Here is a 26,862-nt window from a genome sequence, read left to right as displayed (position 1 = left end):
TAGGCCAAGCTTCTAGTGCACCACAATTATGGTCAAATGCACGCGAATACGTAGGTCTCTACTAGGGACTTTTTGCGAACGCAGTCTCAAGCTTCGTGAACGCCGAGAGGAAAACTTCTAGCATCAGATGACAGCCACATTCCAAACACAAAAACATGAATTACACCCTTGGAATTTATTCGAAACCCCGTGCACATAAACCTTATATACTACCCTACAAAATTCAATGTTTTAGACTCAATGGAACCGTTGAAATTCAAATTCAAGATCTTCTTAATCTGAAATTCATTTAGTCTCAACTAAACTAGTTTAGGATTCAAAAAGACCAAAATGCCCTCAGAAGCTCCTAAAAAATATACCAAAATACTTCCTAGACCTAAAATCACCTCCTAAATTTAACGGAATCCTTAAAAATCCAATGCAAGCATCAAAACTCTGAATATTGACTAACGTCAAACCTTAGTTCAAAATAACCCAAACTTTCAACTTAGGACCTCAAATCTCTGATACAACTCCAATTTCTGAAATGATGACTCTTCTAGACCAAATTCCATATTCTAAAGTTGATGAAACTAATGGAATCTCATTTCAAGACTCATAGCTTCGTTTGACCCCAAATGCCACTTTTGAACAACTTAAGCCTCTAAAATCCAAAAACATCGAAAACTCACAACTTTTCAATGAATTTCAAAAACCAACACCAAACACTGATTAGAAATGACTCAGGGAAACTCTCGAGAGGGGTAAAACAGTCATTTTGCAAAAAATCTAAAAATGACCTTTAGGGTCATTACGTCATCCACCACTAAAATCCATGTTTATCCTCAAATATAAAGTAAAATAAAGTACCTGAAACCTCAAAAAGCTGGGGCATATCAGACTCTGCCTCTCAAGTTGCCTCTCCAGCAGATCAATGCCTCCACTGAATCTATCTCCTTGGTCCTAAGCTTATGGACCTGTCTATCCAGAATGCCTATGGGCTTCTCCTCAAATTTCAAATTTGGCCCAACTCTCCCGAATCTAGAGAAATCACATGGGATTCATCCAGAACATACTTTCAGAGCATGGAAACATGAAATACATGATAAACGTATGACAAGCTAGGTGGTAAGGCCAATCTATAAGCCACCTCTCCCACTCTCCCCAAAATCACAAATAGGCCAATGAACCGTGGGCTGAGCTTGCCCTTTTTCCCAAACTGCATCATGCCCTTCATAGGCGACACCCGAACCCAAACATGATAACCCTCCATGAACTCCAAGCATCGAACTCTCCGATATGCATAGCTCTTCTGCCTACTTTAGGCAGTCAAGAGCCTACCTTGAATCATACGAACCTGCTCCATGGCATATCTAAGCAAGTCTGTGTCTAAAGAGTCTATCTCAGCTGAATCAAACTGTCACGCCCCGAGAGGGTACCCTAGGCGTGGCCGGTACTTAAAGACCATTGTTGGTCCCCAAGTGAACCACTTGGTCTGATCACACATTCAATCACTCAGTGAAAGACTCAACAACAATTTAAAATACATTCAAGTGGGCTAACCAAATCAATATTTCGAGAAGAATAATGTATTTAAAATAAATCTCAAATTAACTCCATATCATAAGGATAGTTTTGAAAACCAAAATATCTGCTTGACACTATCATTTATCTGTCTATAAAGCCTCTAATACTATCCAGAAGGTGCCAATTACAATTCCATGGCTACCTAAAAATAAATACTTCAAAGAAAAGATAAGTAATTTAGAGTGCCTCCGGATGCAAGGAGGACTCACCAAATCTGAGAGTAGCCTATTGAGGATCTTTAATACCTATATCTGCATCATAAAATAATAAAGGCCAAATAGAGTTAGTACATGGAATGTACAAGTATGTAAAATGGCAGGAAGGAGAAACAATCAACAATTACTTACCTCAAGCTCATCAATCAACTCAAAGGATATGCAAAAATTTAGAATTTAGCAAATGTTTCTCAAATCAACTTAATCATCTACAATCTCAATCTAACAATCCTATCATGCAATATCATATCCTAATTGGTAGTTTCTCTAACCGACAATCATCACCTATGAGATGGTGATGTACAACAAAGCAGTGTTGTTGCCACACCCGTCCAATACCTTGCTAGAGTAAAGGGAGAATCACTATCATTGGATCGACAAACAATCAAAGTCCATCGTTTTGGGACTTAAGAGATTTAACCCTCTATCCTACGCTAGCAACGTAGTTTATGGGAATTGAGTTATAACTACACTCTTACCTAAATTGGTGCTCAATACTCCTCCCAAGACTCAATATGCTCATAAGACTCAAATCAATCAGTTTATACAAATCGATCCATCTAGTTACATTGGACTCTAATAAACTCAATAATCACTTCTTTCAATTAGACATTCTTTTCAAGGCTCATTCATGACTCATCAGAACTCCAATCAACAATCATTTTGACTTCTACTATCCAACTCAAGTTCGACTCATGCTCATTCAACATTCACCAATCAAAATTTTAGACTCAATTATTGTGTAATACATTGAAAGTTAATACTCAAATAGGGTTCATGTAGGGAGAAATACAATCATTTATTTTAAGTGTTTAACTCATGAAAACTATCAATCATGCAAATTTATGCAAAATATACTAGGATTTAAAGAGATCTTTCAAAGATTCATTCGTAGGAGACCTATATCACGCACTACTTAACCAATCGTATACTTAGGGGCACATGGAAGAACTTAAATCATGCTTTAGCTAGCCTACATACCTGTAACTCGAAGAATAATAAAAAAATTAGAAGATGGGAATGAACACTTGAACCCTATTTTCTTTCTCTTCTACAATCCTTGCTCTCAAAATAAACTAAGTGTTAATGAGGGCTTAGGCATATAGAGTACTATTAAGGGGCTCAAAATAGTCCCAAAAAGTCGAGGTTTTGATTGGGAAAGGGTGGAACAAGACTAAATTATCCTTCATAAAAAAATGACTTTGGCTGTATACAGGTCGTTTCTACGGCTCGTCGAAACTTTGACGAGTCATAGAACTTTCTCGTTCTATCAAACTCTGAAAACAGAATCTCTGAATCTATTCTATGAGTCATTTCTATGACTTGTAGACTTTTTGATGAGTCGTCATCATCACTCATAGGAGTGTCTTCGCTTTTGGAATTTTTCTAAGTGTTTTGGAGGTTCTACGGGTCCTTTTTACGACCCGTAAGAATTCCTACAAGTCGTAATCAAGACTCATGGAAAATACCCCAAAGACTGAAAGATTTTTAAGTGTTTCAACGCTCTATGTGTCATTTCTACAACCTGTACAAATCTGTACGGGCCGTAATGTTGACCCGTAACTACTGATGGTCTGACAACCTCTAATAAATGGTCATAACGTTTTACTCCAAACTAAAAATGAGGCAAATTTGGTGGAGTTGGAAAGAAGATTCAAAGACCTTTAATTAGATAGGTCATGGGCCACCTAAATCATTATATTCTATAAGATATGATCGTTTGAAGTTGACCCAAGTAAAATCTTATATCGAAACTCAATCGATAAGAAAACTTTCAACTCAACCTAGTGCTAAAGGATTATTGTAACCCTAATTCACTTCAAACATAATTCAAACAATAAAGAATCAGTCATAACAATAACAATACAATTAAAAATTAATTATATTTTGGCCTATACACATACAAAGAATGGTTCGGGTCTTAGCGTAGAAATTTTTAGGGTGTTACACAAACCACCCAATAGGAGATCGACACCGCCTACTATACAATAGTTTGAATGGGGAAATCTGAATAATAGAGTGATAACTGTTTAGGTAAACTCAGTTAAGGGGAAATGTTGATCCCACCTAACACCAAAATCAATAACACAAGCTCAAAGCATATCCTTCAATACTTGAATTATCCGCTCAGACTGTCTGTCAGTCCGTGGGTGAAAATCTGTACTCATATCAAGCCTAGGACCCAAACCATATCGTAATTCTCTCCAAAATGTAAAGTAAAAAATGAACTCCAATCTGAAATGATGGATATGTACACCCTATGAAGCCGAACAATCGGACTAATATACAACTGGCTAGCTTTTCAGCCGTGAACTTTACCTAAGCTGGTATAAAATAGACAGACTTAATCAGTCTGTCAACAACTACCCAAATAGAGTCATAACCACTCACGGTGGCAGATAAACCCATAATAAAGTCCATGGTGATCCGCTCCTACTTCCATATAGGAATGAGCATCCTCTGAGTCACATCCCCGGGCAGTTGGTGCTCACACTTGACCTGTTGACAGGTCAAACATGTGGACACAAACTCTGCGATGTTCCTTTTCATCCCACACCACCAATAATGCTGGCTTAGATCATGGTACATATTCATCGCACCAAGGTGAATAGAATATCTAGAACAATGCACCTCCTCTAGAATCAATCTGATCAAGTCACCCATCTTGGGCACACAAATCCTACCCTCAATCCTTAAAACACCATCTGAATTAAGTCTAGCCTCCTTGTATTCACCGCTCAACACCTTATCTCGAATGAGACACAACTTCTCATCATTAAATTGTCGCGCCTGAATCTTCTCAACTAACAAGGAACGGACCTTACTGAAAGCAATAAAACCTTCTCTCTCCTTAAAAACTTGAAAATGAATGAAGTTGTTACCTAACCTCTGAACATCCCTAGATAAGGGACTCATGCCTAACCGATGTTACAAAAAAGTCATGTCATAGTCCTTCAGCAACTCAAGTCATCTGTGCTACCTCAAGTTCAGATCCCTCTAATTAAAGTTGTACAGAAGACTCTGTTGATCGGTCAATACCTCATAATAAGTACCATATAAGTAATGATTTCATAGCTTCAACACAAACACCACCGCCGCTAAAACTCCAAATCATGAATAGGGTAGTTCTTCTCATGAGCCTTTAACTATCTACAAGCATAGCCAACTACCTTCCCTTTCCACACCCTCCTTAGGAAGAGTTAAAAAAGGAGCTGAAGTCAATAAAATATTGAGCTTTTGAAAGCTGGCCTCACACTCATCATACCAATGAAAATCCACAACCTTCTAAGTCAGTCTAGTCAAAAGAGCAGTAATGGTGGAGAAAACCTGCACAAAGCGTCTTTAATATCTAGCCAATCCTAATAAACTCTAAATTTAAGTTGGTAAAGTCGTCTCATCCAGCTCCTAACTGCCTCAATCTTGGCCGGATCCACTGTAATCCCCTTTATAGACACCACATGTCTTAGAAATGCCACGGACTCAAGCCAAAACTCACATTTTGAGAAATTTGCATATAACTTCTGCTCTTTCAACTTCTGAAGTATCGACCTTAAATGACGAGTATGATCCTCCTCAGTTTTGGAATACACCAAGATATCATCAATAAAAATGATCACGAGGGAGTTCAAATATGGGAAAAACACCCCATTCATCAACTTCATGAATGTTGTCAAGGCGTTAGTCAGCCTAAATAACATAACAAAGAACTCATAAGGGCCATAACGAGTCTGAAAAGTTATCTTAGGAATGTCTGATGGCCTAATCCACAGCTGATGATAACCAAAACTCAAATCGATCTAAGAGAAAAAGGTCGCTCTCTGGGTTGATCAAGCAAATCATCAATACGAGGTAGAGAATATTTGTTCTTGACAGTCACCTAGTTTAACTGTCTATAATCAATGCACATCCTTATAGACTCATTCTTCTTCTTCAAAAATAGAACTAGTACACCCCAAGGTGACACAGTAAGGAGAATAAACTCTTTACTCAACAAATTCTGAACTGATCATTCAACTCTCGAAAAGAAATGAGCTTAGTTCCCATCTCCAAATCAATAGAAAATTTAATGTCTCTATTCGGAGAAACGCCGAAAATATCAGTAAGAAACACATCAGTAAACTCCTTAACCCCGGGGAAAGACTCCATAGAAGGTGACTCAATACTAGTTTCCCGAATGAAGGACAAATAATACATGGCCCCCGAACAATCAACCTCTAAGCATGAATATAAGAGATAACCTTACTAGAATAGGAGCCACTAGTGCCTTTCCACTCAATTCTCAGAGCATCGGGTATCGCTAAGGTAATAATCTTAGCATAATAATCAAGAATATAACGACAGAAAGAAAGACAATCCATACCCAATCAAATTCTACCATCCCCAGAATAATCAGATCTACCCAAGTATCATACCCAGCCAATAAAACAAGATAAGATCGATACACTCGATCCACCACAAGAGGTCACCCACTGGTGTAGAAACATGAACAGAAACAAGTATGCGATCACAAGTCAAATCAAATTCACATGTAAATAGGCAAACATATAAGGAAATGTAGACCCTGGATCAAAGAACACAGATGCAGGTCAATGGCAAATCAGGATGATACCTATGATAACTGGATCAGAAGCCTCAACCTCAGGTCTTCCCAGGAAGGCATAACACTGAGCTCCCCTGCGACCTCCGGCCTGCACAATACCTCTACCTCTTCCCTATTAGAATATAGCATACCAACACCTCTACCAGGAGTATGACCACCTCTACTAGTCTGAGTTCTACCTCGACCTCTAATCGGCGACACTAGTTCTCTAACTGGAGCTAAATAACTAGGCTGGAGTCCTCCTCGATCTTGAGATGTACACTGCCACGAAAGATGATTTGGATCTCCATAAGTGTAACAAACTCACCCATGAAAAAACCTCTGGGATGAACCTGAGGAACCTACATATTTACCACTCTGGCTCACGACCTCTACTGTGAGCCTTGATAACTCTGTCCCACACTGTAGGACCCATGATGTGTCTGACCACCCTCATAAGCTGGCATAGATGCATGAATTGGTCCTCTACGCTAGAAAGTACCACCTTCTCTATAGGACCCTCTATCTCTAGATAAGGTACCTAAAAATTAACAAGAAGTACAGGCCCTCTTGAGGTCCCCGAACTCCTCTCTCTCTCCATTAACTACACCTCTTTGGCGGTACCCATGATGGATTGGAAGAAATCCCACTCACAAAAGAATCGAAATACTATTGTATGGATGGATTAGGTTAATCCTCACACAAATCTGTGAACCCGCTCTGTCTCATCAGGAAGGACGGTCATGGCAGGTCTAGACAACTGGTAGCAATGGGTCTTATACTCAGCAACTGTAAAGCCCTCCTGCCTCAAACTCTTGAATCGTAACCGAATCTTTTCCCTCACACTCTAAGGGACAAAAAGGTCATAAAAGGCACTACCAAACTCATCCTAAGTCACCTATTGTGACCTAACTGGCTGGAACTCAAATACTCTCTCCACCACTCTCTAGATGGCCCATATAACTGGAGCGTAGCATATTAAATTTTATGGGTCTTCACTAACCCCATTGCCTCTTATAGATCCTAGAAAATGGTAAAAACCTCGTCTGCATCCTCAGTCTTCCCACCCTGAAACTGCAGTGGGTTCATCTTTTGTAACCTCTTATATCGGCGCTACTTGTTATCGATCAACATAACTGTAGGTGCACTCTGATCTCTCTCCCGCTGTACTCCACCCTCACCAACCATAGGGCCTGCAGGTGGTGGGCTCACCGGACCTTGAACAACTAAAACCTAATGATGCTCTAGGATCTAAGCCGGTGCTATAGTCTGAGAACCCTTAGGTGTAACTATCGCACCCACACTCTGAGAAAATCCATCAAGCATACCCAATACTCGCATCAAAGTAGCCTAAAGCAATGGTGTAGTAGAAAGCTCTGGAGGGACCTAGTCCTCTCTAACATCAATTTGTTGCTCAAGAAAAGCCTCTCTAGCACGACCTCTAGCTGGTTCCGCTCCTCAAGAACAACTTCTACCTGCTACCACCCCACGACCATGGCGTCTAGCTCGACCTTTACCTCTAGTTGGGGTCCCAACATTAACCTCAGGACTGGCTCTCCTCCAATACCACTACCAGCAGCTCTGGTCTTAGTCATCTTTCAAAAAAGACACTCGATAACTCAGCACCAACGCAAGTAACCACACACGATACGAATTGAAAGAACAAAAGGGAAATTTTCTTATGGTCCTCATAACCTCTCAAAGATAAGTACAAACATCTCCGTACCGATCCTCGAGATTTAACTTAGACTTGGCTTGTACACATGTCATACCTATAAACTTGGGGCTCTGATATCATTTTTTCATGATTCAAATCCAAGTGTGATGGCACTCATCTCAATCCACCGAGACAAGTTAGCCTAAAATCCAACGGACAGTAAATGTGAAAGTAAATAAAATAAACAAGGTTTAACTTGATCAAAAATAGGTAAATAATCTCACATATCCCCAAGACTGGTTGTTATGTGTACAAACAAATAATGAAATGCAAAATACAAAAGAAATATAGTTAAATGTCCATGTCTCTAGAATAGGACTAAAACACAAAGAAAAAGAGTAAGAGGCGTCCGCTGGATGCATGCAATAGATACCTCAACACTCGAACTAGTAGACTCAAAATAGTTAGGAAACCTAGAAGATCAAGCAGGTTCGAGCTCACAATCTACACAAGTGTAGAAGCAAAGAGTGAGTACAAACAGCACGGTACTCAACAAGCGTACAACTAAAACTAAGAAAAGCTAAATAGATACAAGTACTCCTTCATCCCAGCCGAACCTCCTTAACTACAACCTGCATAAACACCTCCCAACTCTAAAATTTGTACCGTACTAATACGCATTTCACAAATAGTCAGCAATAATATCAATAATTAAATCATATCAAGTCAAATTCAATAATATACAGAGCAATGAGAGGTAAACACAATTCAAAAATATCAGAAAGGTGCGATACAATCCAATGAGATAATGCATGTCTGTCTTATCGGTACACATCTGCTGAATCACAGTTCAAAATTAATGGAGGACATTTTTGTCCATGTAACCTATCACTAAGCATGTGGCCCATCACCTTAATATACATATCTTACCACGGAATGTGTGGCCCGATCCTTTTATTTCATAATACCTACCATAGAGCATGTAGCTCGACCCCTTTTTGTTTCATATCATTTTCAGTCTCAGCACAATATATCAGAACCAATGCAATCAATTCATGTTTATATAATTCACTACAATAGAATGATATCAATAATTATTTTCACATCTTATATCAATTAGTCATTTCACATATCCAAGATAAGTCAATATCTTATCACATCAATCATACCAATAAACGTCATTAGATTGCCATTTTATACCCCTCATCTTCATTTTTAAGGTCAATTATACAATCAAATGACCCAGTCCAATTTCCATTACTCCTCAACGTGCATAATGAAGAAATAATAGTATCTACAAGTTTAAACGGAGGTTTAAAAATTCACTTGCCTCGAATTCAACCATAACTATTTTGAAACTTGAGCATTTCCATTATGTTGATGCTCCAAATTGGTAAAATCTAATAAAATATAAATTTCTAATAAGACTACAAGTTTGACGACATCCAAATCATTAATTTTGAAAATCGGGCCGAAATGACCTAAAAACCCAATTCCAAAAATGAAAGAGTAAATTTGGAATTTTTTGAATGAAAACATTCTTTACAACATAAGGAATCTATTAGAGAAAACCATTTCAAATTCGGAGTTAAAATCAGTCTGGAATCACTAATTTAACAAAGCTCATGAGTTCTTGAAAAATTCACAAAATCTAAGTTCAAAATCATGAATTAGAGGTCAAAATCAGTGTATCATAATCAATGGGTAATGGAAGATACGTTAAAATTACTTACCCACAAGATTCTTCACGAAAATCTCTTTGAATTCATTCTCTCCCGAGCTCTCAAGGTCCAAAAATGGAGGAAATGGGTCTTTTCCCAACTTTGGGACTTAACTTACTGTTCCAGGTAACTTCTTCTTTGCGAACGCAGAGGCTAACTCAATGGACCCTTCGCGAATGCGGGACCTTCTTCGCGAATGTGAAGGTTAAGCTTCTAGTGCACCGGGATCGCGGTCTAATGCACGCGAACACGGAGGTCTCTTCACTAGGGACTCTTCGTGAATGAGGCCTCAAGCTTCGCGAATGCAAAGAGGAAAACTCCAGGCACCAGATGATAGCCACACTCCAAACACAAAAACACGAATTAGATCCTCGAAATTCGTTTGGACCCTGTGCACATAAATCTTATACACTACCCTAGTAAATTTGACGTTTTGATCTTAATTAAACCATTGAAATTTGAATTTGAAGTCTCTTTGATCCGAAATCCATTTAGTCGCAACTAAACTAGTTTAGGATTTAGAAAGACCAAAATGCCCTGGAAGCTCCCGAAAAATATTCTGAAACTCTTTGGAGACCTAAAATTTCCTCCTAAATCCAATGAAATCGTCGAAAATCCAATTTGAGCATCTAAACTCAGAATGTTGACTAAAGTCAAACTTTAGTTCAAAATACGGAGTTGACTAAAGTCTAACCTTAGTTCAAAATAACTCTAACTTCCAACTTAGGACCTCAAATCTTCGATACTTCTCCAATTTCTGAAACGATGATTGTCCTAGAAAATATTCCACATTTTGGAGTTGATGGAACTTACGAATTCCGTTCCGAGACTCGTAGCTCCGTTTGACCTCAAATACCACATTTGAACAACTCAAGCCTCTAAAACACAAAACTTTCAAAACTCACGACTTTTCAAAGAATTCCAAAACCAACACCAAACACTGATCAGAAATGACTCGGGGCAACTCTCAGGAGGGGTAAAACAGCTATTTTATAAAAAAAATTAAAAATGACCTTCAGAGTCATTACATTCGGGATTTCAAGTACTGCCACAGATTATTACCTTTTAGGGAGACGTGTAAAATTAAAAAATTTAAATTGTAGTTAGACAATTACCTTGATAACTGTCATAAAAAGGCACAATTTTTATTTTCTCTTCCAACATTAAATACGAAAATTAAAAATAAATAAAATTTAAATTAAATAAATTAATTGGGATCTCTTATCACTCGTAATTAAATTTTTGTATAAGTAATTCCTAACTAGTAGATTTATATGATGTAATATAGGGTTTTAAATACATATATGAGGCAATTTTTTCTATATGGATATATTTTACATATCATACCTAAGTAAATATTTTTTAAAAAAAATTTATGATCATAAATTAAAGATTTGTAAAATAATGTATCGAATTATCTTTTAAATTTTTCATATTAAATATTTCAAGTGAAAAATTAAAATTAATACAAAATAAAATAATTTTTTTTAAACGAACTAAAAAAAGAAAGCAATACAAACAAATTAAAATAAAAGAATAATATGTAAATGACATTTCTTTCCCACTATGCAAATGATGTCTAGCATGTACAAAAAAAAATAGTCACATGTGACCCCAACTTCCTATTAATGGCTCAAAATCAATTTATCCTATTCAATGAGCAAGTAGTAAGTAAATGAGAAGCGGCGAATCGGCCGGGAGGAATAAAACTTATTTCAAGTACTAATAAAAGGAATTTTTTGCATGGCTTTTAACGTTTGGGCTCAATAACATTCACTTTAGTGCCCCTCCCCCCCCCCCCCCCCCCCCGCCCCCCCGCACCATCTTTCCTTAGTAAATACTATGCACCAGAGTGAGAAAGAGACTTCAATCCAACACCAGCTAACCGACAGAGTCAGAATTTTTTTTCATTCACATTTTTCTAAAAAAAAAAACTTCTACTTCGAGCATAGACTACTTGGTTTTTTTTCGTCTTATCGAAGGCAGTCAACGTGTCAGTCATTCTTCCCCATTAGACTTGTGCTTGTTGTCATGCTGATAGCAGGAGTTTCGGTCTGTTTTACAATAACATGTCTAAAAGATATAATGTTTTCGTCTCAATTTATATAATATACTTCTCTTTTTAGTTATTTTTAAAAAAACTATATATATTTATATCTAATAATAATTAACTTTAATTTTTTTTTCAATAAAATAATTTATAGTCACACAAACATCTATGTTCTAGTCCATAAATTTCTCTTTCATCTTTCCAATTCGATTGGTCCTACCATTTCTCAAAGAGAAATATCAACTTTCATTGAAAATAAAATTAATAACATATTAATTGCAATTTATGAAAAGTCATGAATGTGTACCGTTTAACAATAATATATAACATAAAACATTAACAAGAAAAAAAAAATACAATGAACATCCTTTAAGACTCATGTACTAGGCTTCCTAAGTCTCAAACATATATATAATGAGGAGAATTAAGTTGCAAATATCTTGATAAAAGAAGCGTGACATAGTGTATCAATTTGAAATTTATCAGGGAATAATTTTCCATAAATTTTTTAAAAATAATTTATTTTAATTTTTTAAAAAAAATTTGATCAATTGAACATAAAAAAGGTGTATTTCTCCCTGGCAAGAAGTGTATAGTTCGACCATCTCCTGAACTAGATATTCTTATGTGTGTCTCTTTCTCTCTACACATATAGTATCTTTTGGAGAAAGGAATATCAACACAAAAACTAAATAATATACACAAAAAGACATTAGAAGTTTTCAATATCCCTTTCTTCTATTAATATATACAATATTAACATGAGAAAAGAGACTCTGAGGTGGGAATCAATTGATTTTGAAGCCTTTATAAATTTATTTTAAAAATAAATTTTATACATAATTTTTTTAAAAATAATACACAATATTTTTGGATTGAATCCTAAATAGCATATAGCATATGCATTTAATATCTTCAAAAGCACACAGCCATACATAGGAAATGATAGGTTATGATCAACTATAAATTGAATAGGAGAAAAATAATATTTGTACATCTTCTACATAGTGAAATTTTAAAAAAAATTCTTCTTATTAAAAAAGACACAAACTAAAATCAAATTTATAAGAATTACGTAATTAAATCTCTCTGACACAAAAATTAATTTTTCCATTAAAGCCCAGATATTCAATTTCACATGCTTCAACATTATGGTATACGAAATAAAATCAAATCCCCACATAGAAAATGACATCTTGCTACCAAAAATGAACGAAGGCCCCATATTTGTGGTTCTAAATAAGCATATGCTATTCATAGTTTCCAATTATTCTACATTTCCACCCTTCTCTAAAAGAATATCCATTGGAGTCTCTCCTTCTAATGGCCCCCTCACATTTTTTTATTGTGTCTAATATCTGCTTCAATTAAATTTAAATCGTACACAATTCATTTTTACTATGATCGTCGGTAGATTTTATTTTTTTCTAATACACACTAATTCAAATACAAACCCTCCCCCCCTCCCCCACCACAACCCCATTCCTTCTTAAGTACTATATTATAACATCATTTAGACAACTCTTAACATGTCCAGCTTTTCTTCTTCTCTCTTTATACTTTGTGATTCTTTACCTCCATTTTCCTCTTATTCTTATTCTTCTTTTTTCACCTTTAGTTTTCATAAAGTTTCTTGCTTTTCTACTTCAAGAACAAACCCCGTTACTTTAATTTCCAAAAAGATCATATTTTTACAGTGTGAAAAGAGTTTTAGAAGAAAACCCTTCAAGAAAAGACATTTAATTAGTAGTAAGATGACAATTACTGAGTACAGAGATGAAGAGGAAGAAGAGTATCCTCCTCTTTTACTTGAATCTGAGATGAAAGAGCCTAGGCGTATTGCTCTCTTTGTTGAGCCTTCTCCTTTTGCGTGAGTAAATACTAAAATTAGTTATATCCCAATTCTCGATTTTTTAATTGTGTGCAAGATTCACTAGTAACTTATTACAATTCAAATTGGAAAGTTGTTGGCTTTAGATGCATTTGCTACTTAAACTTTGGTTTCTTGATTCTTTGTGTTTGATATATGTTTGACTTTAGTTTTATGTGATCCACTAGATCTCTTTCTTTTGAAATCTTTATGAGCTTCTATGACTATGAATTAAAGAAACTTTTGGATGTGGGCTCTTATGCTTATATTATTATTGGGCATAATACATAAACCGAAACTCAAACTTGGCCAGCCACCTCATTTTGGTCTCAACTGACAACTACACACTCTAACTGTGACTCATGGACACCCGATGTTGATGTGACACATGGACTTTGGAGGTGTCTAGATAATCATTTTGTAAGTTGGATTGTTCAACTGATATAGTGAAGATGAGTTGAGGTGTCTAGATGTGCATACTAAAAGTTGGAGTTCTTACTTGTCAACTGAGGTCAAGTTTGAGTGTGTGTTTATGTATTATGCCTTATGATTATTTCACTATTTTGCTTTTATGTGGAAAGTGTATTCATAACTGCTGACAGTAGTATGTTTCCTCAATGTAAGCATTAATTACAAGAAATATTATTATTTTTATTTATAGTTACATAGGTGAGTATTCATGTGTGCTGCCAGATATTACAGTTTAAGAGTTGATTACTAACCATCTGATCCTCCTATGATGAGCAGCTTTGCTAATATGCTCTGTGAGTTGCATTTTAGGGAAATGCCATTACTCTGCTTTGCATTTTGCAATCAACTCTTCTTACTTTGTTATATGTTGCATCATATTGGAAATCCATTTTAACTAAGTTGATTGCCATTATGTGTTGTCAAGTATCAATTTTACTATGCAATGTGGTCTCAGTTCTTCCTATGAACAAATACTTCTTAGGTACAATTCACTTTTCTAGTCCTCATTACTGCTTCATTACTTGAAGCTAATTGCTTTTTGCCACATTTTGTCTCTTCACCGGCCCTGCGTGGTTCCTTGAGTTTGCTCAACTTAGAGGGATCCTCATAAGATTTGCAAAATATCAAACGTCATATTGATGTCATATTCTGGAATGATTTTTTGTTCAAAATAGATAACCTTCAACCTTGGTTAGACTTAAGTGAATTCCTCCTCCTAGTTCATAGTCCTTATAAATAACACTTCTTTCATCCTTTAGTTTTTTTTTTTTTTCATTTAGGTGGGGTTGGGGTTGGGGAGAGATCCTTTCGCGCATATTCTCCAGTGTCCTCTCTAGTACTAAAATTTTTACCTTTACATTTACATTTGCATATGCAAATATGCATTTCGACAAGAAAGATTCTAGTTTTAGAAAAAATTTATAATTCTATGATCAAGATTTCTGCATGATTTCAATCACGTCTTACTCCCATTATGTTTGTTCTTCAATTGTCTTATTATTGATGACAACCACCGTTTCCCTTTTGTGTAATGCAGGTATGTTTCTGGATATAAGAACAGGTTCCAGAATTTTATCAAGTACCTCCGAGAAATGGGGGATGAGGTATATCTATGTCTGACAATGATGTTTTTAGTTTATGATGTCTGCTTGTGTTCTTTTGGTAGGGCCTGAATGCCATGATATAGCATAATGATCTACTTCTGTAATTGCCATGTTCATATTATTAAATCCAATTATTACTTTACGATATTATATCAATAAAGAATATAATATCCGTTGATATTTTCTATTTTCTTTCACCTGAACCAATGTCAAGCAATTTTACAACAACATACCCTGTATAGTCCCACAAGTGTGGTTTGGGGTGTGAGAGTAGAGTGTACGCAGACCTTACCCTTACCTTGACAAGTAGACACCCAATAATGTCAAGCAGTATTGATATATTTTTTCTGTACATATTGGAGCAAATGTTTATTATAACAGTAATTTAGGTCAGAGGTATCCATTGTTATAAATATACCCCTAGGCATAGTTCATGTAGTCTATTAAGTGGAGCAGTATTTATGGCATAAGCATAGATGATTTACACCTGTTGATCAACTGTTGAACAGATCTTTGTGCATTTGTGATGCAGGTTATGGTTGTGACAACTCATGAAGGAGTGCCTGAAGAATTTTATGGGGCAAAGTTGATAGGATCACGGAGGTTGCAACTGTTACCTTTACTAGTTTTCCCTTTCCTTGTTTAAATAATTAACTCACTCATTTTTTATGTTACCGTCGAACAGTTGAGGTTGAAGACTCCATCATGATTATGAAAATTGTCAATATATGGAGTCCCATCCCCTAAGAAAGCTTATTCTTGATGTTTTTCCTTTCTTTACAGTTTTCCCTGCCCCTGCTACCGGAAAGTACCTCTCTCACTTGCTCTTAGCCCTAGAATAATCTCAGAGGTAGCACAGTTCAAGCCTGATATCATACATGCATCATCTCCTGGTATAATGGTAAGTTTTCAGTTTCGCTTTTCCTTATTTCAGTTAGGTTCTTGTTGTTGTCCTTCGGTTTCTGTTACTATATGTTGTTTTTTGTACCTCGATTATCGTATTGTTTTGTTGTAGTTTCCGTTCTGTTACTATCTGTTATTTTTGCTATTATCTGTTGTTTCTTGTACTTCCGTTACTTCTTTTTCCTTGAGCTGAGGATCTACTGGGTATGTTGTTGTTGTTGTTTGTAGCTTTCTGACTTGGATAACTTTTTTTCTTGTTTTAGGTATTTGGTGCTCTTATCATTGCCAAACTTCTATCTGTGCCGATTGTAATGTCTTATCACACACATGTGCCAGTGTAAGTTAGCTCCTTCTGGTTCTTAGGTCAAATCCACGTCGGAAAATTTGATATCTTAAACACAACATTAACCATGAAACATAAGTTCTATCTGGCATTGATCTTCCTGATGGAGAATACTAAGCAATAAGTCTCTGAAGCTTCTTCTAGAACTACAACAACAACAACAACCCAGTGAAATCCCACAACATGGGGTCTGGGGAGGGTAGAATGTACGCAGACCTTACTCCTACCAAGGTAGGACGGCTGTTTCCTGGAGACCCTCGGCTCAGTAAAAGCATAAATGCATAAAAAATGTTAGATAAGAATAGAAAATTAAAAGCTTTATGAGAAAAACAACAAACAAATAACAAATAGATAACAAATAAATACAAATAAATAAAGACTAATAACAAATAACGATTAAATAAATAATGAAAGCGTCACAGGTAAAATTGAGTAATCAAAGCATAGAACTATTTACACTATATCATTGGAGGGCTTTACTTTGATCCTATTTACATTTCTTTTCTCTCTGGATAAGTACTCTGATCCTCATTCTGGTTCTTTAGGTACATACCGAGATACACCTTTAGTTGGCTGGTTCAACCAATGTGGATGGTTATAAGTATGTCAGTTGAGAAATATATTATCAATTAGCTGTTCGCTTACTTCTCCGCTTCTTGATCCTAATTAAGATAGATTTACTGCTCACCAGAGTTTCTTCATAGAGCGGCTGATCTTACTCTGGTGCCATCTGCTGCTATCGCAAAGGATCTGGAAGCTTATAAGGTGACATCAGGTAATAGGAAGAAACTTAAACAAGTCAATTGCTCTCCAATAATGATTTTATTATTAGTGATTTGAGAAAGAAAAAGAAAATATCCTTCTTCTCTGTTCTGTCAAAGCAGTTGTTTTTGCTGGATTCCAATGCTTTACCTATTAAAACATACAAGTTGGTCACTCTTTTTCTTTCATTCTCAGCAAACAAAATACGTGTGTGGAACAAGGGTGTTGATTCAGTGAGCTTCCACCCCCAATATCGGTCTCATGAAATGCGAGTAAGACTAAGGTAGGATTTTTCACCTGAAAGTTTGATCCAGTATGAAACAATCTTTAGTATGTGCTGATTATTCTTTCTCCTTTTCTCCTGCTGTTGTTCACAATAAGTGATGGAGAACCTGATAAACCATTGATAGTCCATGTTGGACGACTTGGAGTTGAGAAGAGTTTGGATTTCCTCAAAAGGTACAATTTGTTTCTTCAACAATATACAACGACGATAATTACACCTCAGTCTCAAACAATTGCCTATATGAATCCTCACTGTTCATGTTCTCCATTTTAATTCATCTCAGGGCAGCATTACAGAATAATCTTCCTTCATTGATATGGGGGAAAATGTCCTTGCAATTTTTGGGCAATATATTGTATCAAGCAAATTATGTGCTTGTCAAGTTAATTTAAAAATGTCCATAACTTGCACATGACATTTGAGAATGGCTTTGAAACAGGGTCATGGATAGACTTCCAGATGCTCGGATAGCTTTTATTGGAGATGGGCCATACAGGTGAGTTATGATGATTGTTTGGCTTCTTTATTTCTGGAACATCAGCCGGAATGTTTTGTGTTCTTTGCTAAGAAAGTACACCAAACCTTGTTTCTTCTATGATAATCAATGTTCAGTCTATGAATTTTTGTGGATGACAGTTTTAGATCATGCAAAGATGTGAGTGGACCCTTCAGGGGTTATTTACTCGTTCTTAATAGCATCGCCAGAATTGTTACTTAGGTTGTCTGGTAAAAAATTCAGCGGAGACTTCCAATTTTTAAGAAATGTATGCTTAGCCAAAAATCGACCTGAAACTTCCTTTTGTGGCAAAACTCTAATGGTAATGTTTTAACAAACGGGGGATTCCTTAATTTATAATAGTACAGCAACTAGTATATGTCAGCTTTGGATTTATTGGTGGGGATTTCTTAGTTTGTTAAGGATTACATGTGTTAATTAATTTGATGCGGTAGATAACCGAGTAAGTAGACTTCAGCACATTATTCAGTCACTTGGACTATTAGCAAGCCAGGTGGTGCGCTTATGACGATCCTCATTCCCTCTGTAAATACTTGATCTGTGATCATTATATAAGTCAAATTTCATTTTCTAATATTTTCCTTGTCAAAAGTGGATTATCTACCTTGGCATCTATTGTCAAATGTCTCCCTGGGCTTTGGTTCGACAGTAAAGGTAGCACAACTCTAAATTTGTGGTAGGTGTGTGCCACGAGTTCGAATTAAATGCAGAAGGGTAGAGGGAGGGGGGCATTATCCACTGTGTTCCAAAGCTGTAAACAATGGATTGTTTAGTTGTCAAAAGAAAAAGAATCTACCTTTGAATGCTGAATTAACTAAGAGTGTGTAATCCTGGAAGCCGTTGCTGTTTATAATATGAATTTCCTTAATTTTATTAAAAAGCTGTCCTTGAGAAAAAAGTTTCATGTTTTCTCAACATTATAATGAGATGCAATAGGTTTGATTTGCTTCACCTATGAGAATTTCTACCAATTCTTCTTTTATTCACCAATGCTCGTTACATAGAATAGTTGTAAAATTATCATTCTGTCACTGCTTGTAGGGAGGAATTGGAGAAAATGTTCCATGGCATGCCTGCCGTGTTCACAGGTACATTATTGGGGGAGGAGCTTTCCCAAGCATATGCCAGTGGAGATGTTTTTCTTATGCCTTCAGAGTCAGAGACCTTGGGGCTCGTCGTTTTGGAGGCCATGTCATCAGGGCTTCCTGTAGTAGCTGCCCGTGCCGGGGGAGTTCCAGATATCATCCCTGATGATCAACAGGGCAAGATTGGATATCTGTTTAATCCTGGGGACCTTGATGACTGCATGAGCAAACTAGTGCCTCTTTTGCGCGATACTGAATTGAGAGAAACCATGGGGAAAGCTGCACGTGTAGAAATGGAAAAATACGACTGGAAGGCTGCAACAAGAATAATTCGTGACGAACAATACAGTGCAGCCATTTGGTTCTGGAGGAAGCAGAGAGCACAATTTCTGAGACCATTTCAATGGTTGTTTCAGCGTATATTTGCAGCTCCAGAAGTCGACTGTAGGTGATAAATCCTTTTCTCTAAAAGCATAGACTTTCTTTTTTATGCTTTGGAAGGTGTATCCTTCATAGCTTTGCATCAAGATGTTTTTGTAAGGGTGCCCCACCCTTCGAATGGGCCCTACCCCCGTCATGAATTCAGATTTGTCAGGCTTCAATGCAGGTACCAGACACCGGATTGAAAACCAAAACGAAAAAAAAATTGCTTGTAGATTATTGACCTGAAAATGTATTATGATATTTCCTGTCAATTGATTGTACAGTGTAGACCTCAAAACTAGGTCTGTTGTGCTATTATGTATTCAAGTGAACTCATGTACATGTAAGTTTATTTGAATTTAATGAGTGCATATTCTACTGTCAAATGAATCAAATCCTGTATTATTATTTTTTTGAGATGAAGCAACTTTCTTGAGGGTCTCAACGAATCTGGTTATCGAATGACTGAACAATTGGAGAGCAATTTACTCACAATACTTAAGTTGACATTTCTTTTTGTAAAAATCACTTCTTCTCTTGTTCAAGTTGCTTTTCATTTTGTCCATCTCACTTCCCTTCTCTTTTTTTCTGTGTGAATTTCAAAAATATTCCATTTATAAATTCGACATCTCTCTATATATGCATTGAAAGAGTTCTCTCAGTTATTTTTGTGTGATTTTTGTTGAAGCATATATTCAGGGGTAAGTGCAAGAATAGATTTTCAAAGCAGATTCCTCACTCATTAAATAAAGAAGATCACCAAGATCTTTTGATCCGATGCCAAATTTATTTCAATTTCAAGAGTTCGGCTCGAATTTATATTGATATATTGATTCGATCCAAGCTCTTTTAGAGTAAATAAGAAGGTTATTAGTACTATTTTTTTCAAAAGGGCACCTTTTGTTGATATTTTGTATAAGTAATCTCTATCCAAATATGACATGAAAAATATGCCTTTCCATGTATTAGACCCCAAACAGGCTATTAATTTCAACAATTAATTTCAACATGCAACCATTGCCTATTAAAATTTTCAATTTCTAAGGCTTCACATAAGGAATTGCTTTGAGGTGGTCAATTTTTTTCAAAACGTTTTGACTTTTAACTTGGAAGAGAGAAACTTGTGATAAAATGAGCGAAATTTCATTTTGGCAAAATATATAAATAAATATTTAAATTTGATCTCAGATTTTCAGTTAGTAAATAAGTATTTCAACTTTGAGTATGCATATTTATGTATATCAACTCGGTGTCATGAATTGAATACTCCAACTTATAAAATAGTCATCTAGATACTCCAAAATTTATGTGGTATATCAGTGTTGGCCGTTGGATGTCTACGAGACCACCGGAAATAATTTGTAGTGTTTAGTTGTTAGTTCAGACAAAGTTAAGGTGTCTAAATGTACACTCTCAAAATTAAAGTTTACTTGTCAGCTTAAACCAAATTTAAGTATCTATTTATGTATTATGGTGCTTCAATCTCATCCCCCCCCCCCCCCCCACTTCCATAATTCTTCGAAAATGATGCCTGCATTCTCCATTTCCATATATTCTTTTTCCTCTTTAATACTTTCAAATATTTCACTTTTTTCTCTTTATTAATATTCACAAACCCAATAAGCGACTTTTATTGCTTCTTCAGTATATAATTCTTCCATTAACTTAAGTAATTCAAGGATTTTCTCCTAAATACACCCTTTCGAAATCTCAGACTCGATTTAATTATTATTAATGGGTTGAACTTCACACATTTGATTCTAGTCAGTTCAAACTTCAAATATACTAGTATGAGATTTGAAATTATCAAGTCTAACTTCAAACTCAATATTTGATGTTCAAATTGCACATGCAATATGTCATCTTTAGACCTTTGGTTTAAAGTTAGGTCCTCAACTTTAAATCAATATGTCTAAGATATTCAACTTCAAACTTGAAAGTCTGAATTTGAAGATTTTGATATAGCTAAACATTAAGGGGTCGTTTGTTAGTTGATTTGGAGGTAAATTATATTAGATATTAAACCATGCATAAATAATATCATGTATGATAGATGGTTAGGAGGTAGGTATAAGTTAATACGGTATTTGTATCACGCTCCAAATCGCTTCTGCGTGACTGGCATTGGATGTCTCACCTGACCGAGAGAACCAAACATAATTTGCATAATTAAACTCATAAACCTCTCGTGTGTATGTCATATAAAGTCATTGCCCAACTGATTATAGTTCGATGGTGTTCATATCTCAATTTATGCTATATAAGGCCATCGTCCAATCGATTATAGCTTGGTGGTGTTCATATCTTGTATTTATGTCATATAAGGTCATCACCTAATCGATTATAGTTTGGTGGTGTTCATATATCATGTATATGCTATTTAAAGACATAACTAATGTCGATAAAGACTTTAGCACTTTTTATTGATATATATATATTACTGCCAGGAGCTTCAGTGATTCATGATGTTAGCGGTAACATAAACAAAGTAAACATTCTGTTTACTCGAAATAACAAACTTGTGATTATTCATACATTCAGTCCTTTCTCCATAATGGTTTCGTTTAATTATGTATATTTTTTATTGTAATAATAAAATGTTATAAAGAATATATAACATGACACAATCAATTAATTGAGTAAAATTTTAATTATTATAATAAAATATTATTATAGAGGATGATTTATATAAAAGGTCTGATTGTATTTATTTAATATCTTATTATAATTATTATTTTTCTTACCTCATTTGAAAAAATGCAAAAGACTTCTAAAACATTATATTTTTAATTTGTGATCATGTTAATAAGTTGTGTTTTCTTTTCGAGTTTTTGTTCATTGTTCAGAACAAAGTGATATTTGTTGGTTTAATTTTATCTGTAAATGAGGTACTTCTATTGATTGAAGGAAAATATTTTACCATATTTAATTCTTTTGATAAAATATTAAATTATAAAATATGTCAACTATTCAAGAGACACGTGGCATGAATTCAAAATGCCATGGAGGATTACTGAACATACATTTACCTGAAGGGATCCTTTCCCCCATTAAATTGTGGCTTTTTAATTATTGAACATTTTCTTTAAGAAAGATTTTTATTTAGTATCTTAACTAAGAGTCGAAAATCTAAATGAGATATAAGGGATCATTTTGTTGAAGTGTGACAATCAAACGTGATTTTTTTTTTGATATGGATGGCGGTGAGATTCGATCTCAGGACCTCTGATATTATGTTGAAGTATGTGATCATCTCATTTAAAAATTTAAATTGTTATAGGAAGCACACTTTTAATTATTTAATTATATTTTCAACATGTTTGAAATTGATTTGAAGATATGAGTTAGGCAAATAAGTTATATCATATTTGATAGTTAATTAAAAGGTAAATTATTCATACATAAAATTGATAAAATATTTGATTTATAATCTAGAAATTTGCATAATTAATACATATATAAATTATGAAGAAATCTATGAATTATTTTATGAGAAATAGCAGATGAAATAAATAATATATAAATATAAATCATGCATAACTAATTTTTATATAAAATAATATATAAATTTCTTATAATTAATACATATATTATTAATAGTTACATGACGCTAACCAGACATCAAGTATCAGTATTCTAGCCTTACCCCACATTTTATTTTTAACAGTAATTTAGGGCCCCAAATATTATATTTTGGACCCTTCAATATTTTTTCCTTTGCTTGTAGCTTGATTCATGAAATGAAAAACAAACAAAAGGAGACCTCAAAAGATTAAATAAATTCACCTTAATTATTCATTATCTTTAAATAGGTCAATTACCACATGAATAAATCCAGTAAAAATAGAAGGGGACATTTTTTTTTGTACCTTAATGATTTCAAATGTTGTCTTGATCATTGTTGTTCAATTTAACCTTGATACATTTTGTTAAATACATAAAAACACAATTGCGAAATGACCATCTAAACTTGCGGCCATTTGTCATCTCGGTTTATAAACTTATGAATTTTTAACTTTTTTGCACAATAATAAACACGATCAAGAAACATATTGCATAAATTCCATGTCCTCTTCAAGTCCCGCCATTGTCTCGGGTGCCAAAACCACTTCAAGATCAACGGTTCCATTTCCTTCTCGTCCGGGGAAGGCGGAGATCTTACCGTCAAATTTATTAGCCATGCCACTTCGGACCGCGACCGGTCGACCCCACCCAAAATCGTTATCATACATTGGAAACCTAGGTGAACTTCCCATAGTAATCATAGCTCCATCAAAATTTCCTAGAGGAAATAACCTAGGGTTACTTTCCCAATCCTTTACACCTCGGCGCACGGTGATGTCACCGTGCGCTACTACATTTTGATGTAACTGATTTGCACTCCAATACAAGTCGTTAGATAACAGCTCCTTAACCGAAGCAACGGTTGGGATGCTTTGGATCGCATTTCCAAAATAAAGCGGCTCCATCCGTTGCTCGAGTCGATGACGACAATTCACAGCCATCCTAAACGTCGTCGTTTTGTTCCCTTCCAATTTCCTAGCCCGCGTCACGGATCTCCACAGCTGAGCACTCAGCGACTGAAATGACGAAATATCCAAAGCCGAATTCTTCACAGCCGCGCCGTTTTTCAAACCCGGCTCGTCATTAACTGGCGTTATCTTTCCGTTAGTCTTTCCGTTAACTCCTGTTTTGTTTGCTCTGAACTTGAGCTTCAAAATAGCTTCTGGGCTAAAATGGAAGATCTTCTCACGCAACGGCTCGTCGCCGGAGAAAGTCGCCGACGGTCCACCTTCCGGGAACTTCAGTACCGCCGGTGAATCAAACACCGTTTTACGCCCAAAACACGGCTGCCTAGTAATCTTCTTCTCCCCCTTTGAAAATTCCGCGAAAGTATTAAAGAAATTCCAGAACGAAGTTCCATCAACGACGGCGTGATTCATCGTACACCCGATGAAAACGCCGTCATTTAGCTCAGTAACCTGAATCGCCATTAAGGGTTTATCATGCCCAGCATAACTCAGGGTTCTATCAAATTGAAAGAATTTTCTGAAATAAATGGGAATATCAGATTGATTTTGTGGAACAAGAGTTGAAATTGTAAGATGGGGTGCTTTGGCATGTACAAAATCGACGCCGGCGTCGTTACAGAGGATGTAAACATACCCATCGGAATCAGTAATTAACCGGCCGGCGAGTGGAGGGAAATGGGAAAGGGTTTTGGAAAGGGAAATCTTGAGATGGGTAATAAGGGAATTTGAAGATTCAAAAGGGGATTGTGTTAACAAAACACCCTTTTGAATATATTGACAAGAAAGCATAGGAAGATCAGAAACAGAGAGTTTTAAGGTATTATTAAGAGATTGATGATGATCTGGATAAATTGTGCATTTTGAAACTATAAAAACTGAAGAAGTAGGCATAATTGCAAGGGTAGATGAGATGGGGTTATGAGAATTAAGAGGAATGGAAGAGATGGAGATGGAGATGGAGATGGAGAAAGATTTAAGACAGTTGGAAGGTATATATAGAATTTTAGGAGAGTGAGGATTGGGTTCATGCACTTTGGTTGTTACTGACTTTTAATTTGACCCTTTGGACCTTTTTTCTATATGTTTTCTCTTTTTAATCATGTGGTATTATAGTTGTAGGTCTAGAAGAGCAACTTTATTATGTAAGTATTGTGTTTATAAGTACGTGTCGCTCTTTTATTTGGCGAGCAAGTTAAAGTTATCTTCCAATCAACTATTTACTTAATTAACTGTAAAAAATATAGTAGAATCAGACAACAGATGTACGTTGTGACGATTAATTTGGATTCTAATAAATAAAGTTCAGTAAAAGAAGAAGCGTTTTCTATAAAAGTTTCTTCATTTTTTGAAGTACAACCCAAAAACTTTCTTGATTAGATTTATGGCTTCACACGAACTCACTAGCATTTGTTTGTATTTTGTATATTAAGAAATTCACTATAAATATTTAATTGTAAACACAATTTTATTATCATTATCGGAAAAAAAGGAACTAATAACAGATAAATTTTGTAGCTAAACAACAGAATTTGTCACTAATCCTTTTTAACAATGAATTATTATAAATTTCTATTAGTTATGAGTAACCTAGTGACAGATTAGCCATGAAGTTCATAATTTTTTTCTTTGTAGTGTATTATTATTTTATTAACTTGAGTTTAATATAAAAAAAATCATAAATTTTAAATTCTGATGGCAGGGAGAAATCTCATCAACCTCCACACTCTTTGATTGTCCTTCTTTCTCCCATATATGTATTGAATCATTGATGGTGAGTACAGAGTACAGTGCATGATGAAGAGTGTAGTGGACATAGTTGTGGTGTTAACTGAGTTTGTACAATCACACAAGTTGGGAAATTAGTGATGAGTAATAAGAGCCAGACACTTTTGTACATGGAACTTTCGCAAAGAATGGGGTTTTTCTGTTACACTGACCCATCCCATATTAGGTGGTCAAGGTTGTTCAAGACTCTAGTTCCATGTAGTTTCATCATGTGATCTATGGCTGACACAATTTGCTCTTTACCTCAACTGGTTCAAAATTTTATGTCAATAAACCTTGAGTAGAGTGTGGTGGATATGTACATTATATATAGGAAAAAGGATCAAATATGTCTCTGAACTTTGCGAAAATGACTAGATATATCCTTCGTTTATAATTTAGCTCACTCATGTCCTCGCCGTCTACATTTTAGCACATATATACCCCTTTCAGCGTTAGTTGTTTTGTTGGAAAATAACTAGCTCTTTTTCTTTTTTTTATATCACACTTGGAATTGTCAAATCCTCATTTAATTGACACATGACCTTTATATTAAATAATAAATTCAATCATTTTAATATTTTAAAATATCCGACCCATGATCTTAAATCCAACATAAAAATTTCATTTTAACTCATTATCATCAAAAGCCCTAAATTGGGTCATTTCTTCTCCACTAAATCCTCTAATCCTCTTCATTTTTGATGGTAATGAAATGAAGAGGATTAGAAGATTTGGCGGAGAAGAAATGACCCAATTTAGACTCTTGAGAAAATATATATTAAAATTTGAATCGAAAGTGTCTAATAATTTTTTTTTATTGTGAGTTCAGATGCTTAATATATAAGAATAGACAAAACTTCAAATATATACAAAGTGTCAAGTTATTTTCAATATGCAAGGAAAATCCTAAGAACTAAAGGGTGCTATCAACAAAATCATCATGAGTACTGGAGATCTCTTCATCAACGGAGGTAGGAGGAGAATGGGCAACACCATGCACAACAGGAAATAT

General features: G+C 35.3%; 2 protein-coding genes across 2 annotated transcripts; one reads left to right on the top strand and one right to left on the bottom strand.

Annotated features, from left to right (window-relative positions):
• Window positions 1–13,087: 13,087 nt before the first annotated feature.
• Window positions 13,088–20,058, top strand: LOC129882367 (sulfoquinovosyl transferase SQD2). The gene is made up of 11 exons (XM_055956628.1): window positions 13,088–13,658; window positions 15,166–15,232; window positions 15,765–15,835; window positions 16,016–16,133; window positions 16,399–16,472; window positions 17,024–17,079; window positions 17,170–17,253; window positions 17,436–17,523; window positions 17,622–17,699; window positions 17,966–18,022; window positions 19,085–20,058. Exons 1-11 carry the CDS (start codon window positions 13,318–13,320, stop codon window positions 19,578–19,580), a joined length of 1,530 nt encoding a protein of 509 aa, XP_055812603.1. The 5' UTR covers window positions 13,088–13,317; the 3' UTR covers window positions 19,581–20,058.
• A 3,367-nt stretch (window positions 20,059–23,425) lies between these two features.
• Window positions 23,426–25,055, bottom strand: LOC129882366 (BAHD acyltransferase DCR). The gene has a single exon (XM_055956626.1). It carries the CDS (start codon window positions 24,972–24,974, stop codon window positions 23,592–23,594), a length of 1,383 nt encoding a protein of 460 aa, XP_055812601.1. The 5' UTR covers window positions 24,975–25,055; the 3' UTR covers window positions 23,426–23,591.
• Window positions 25,056–26,862: the final 1,807 nt, after the last annotated feature.

This window comes from Solanum dulcamara, chromosome 3 (genome assembly GCF_947179165.1).
Source record: "Solanum dulcamara chromosome 3, daSolDulc1.2, whole genome shotgun sequence".
In the NCBI taxonomy this organism is placed as follows: domain Eukaryota; kingdom Viridiplantae; phylum Streptophyta; class Magnoliopsida; order Solanales; family Solanaceae; genus Solanum; species Solanum dulcamara.
The sequence above is the reverse complement of the archived record's forward strand: the minus strand, read 5'-3'. Positions and strand labels throughout refer to the sequence as shown.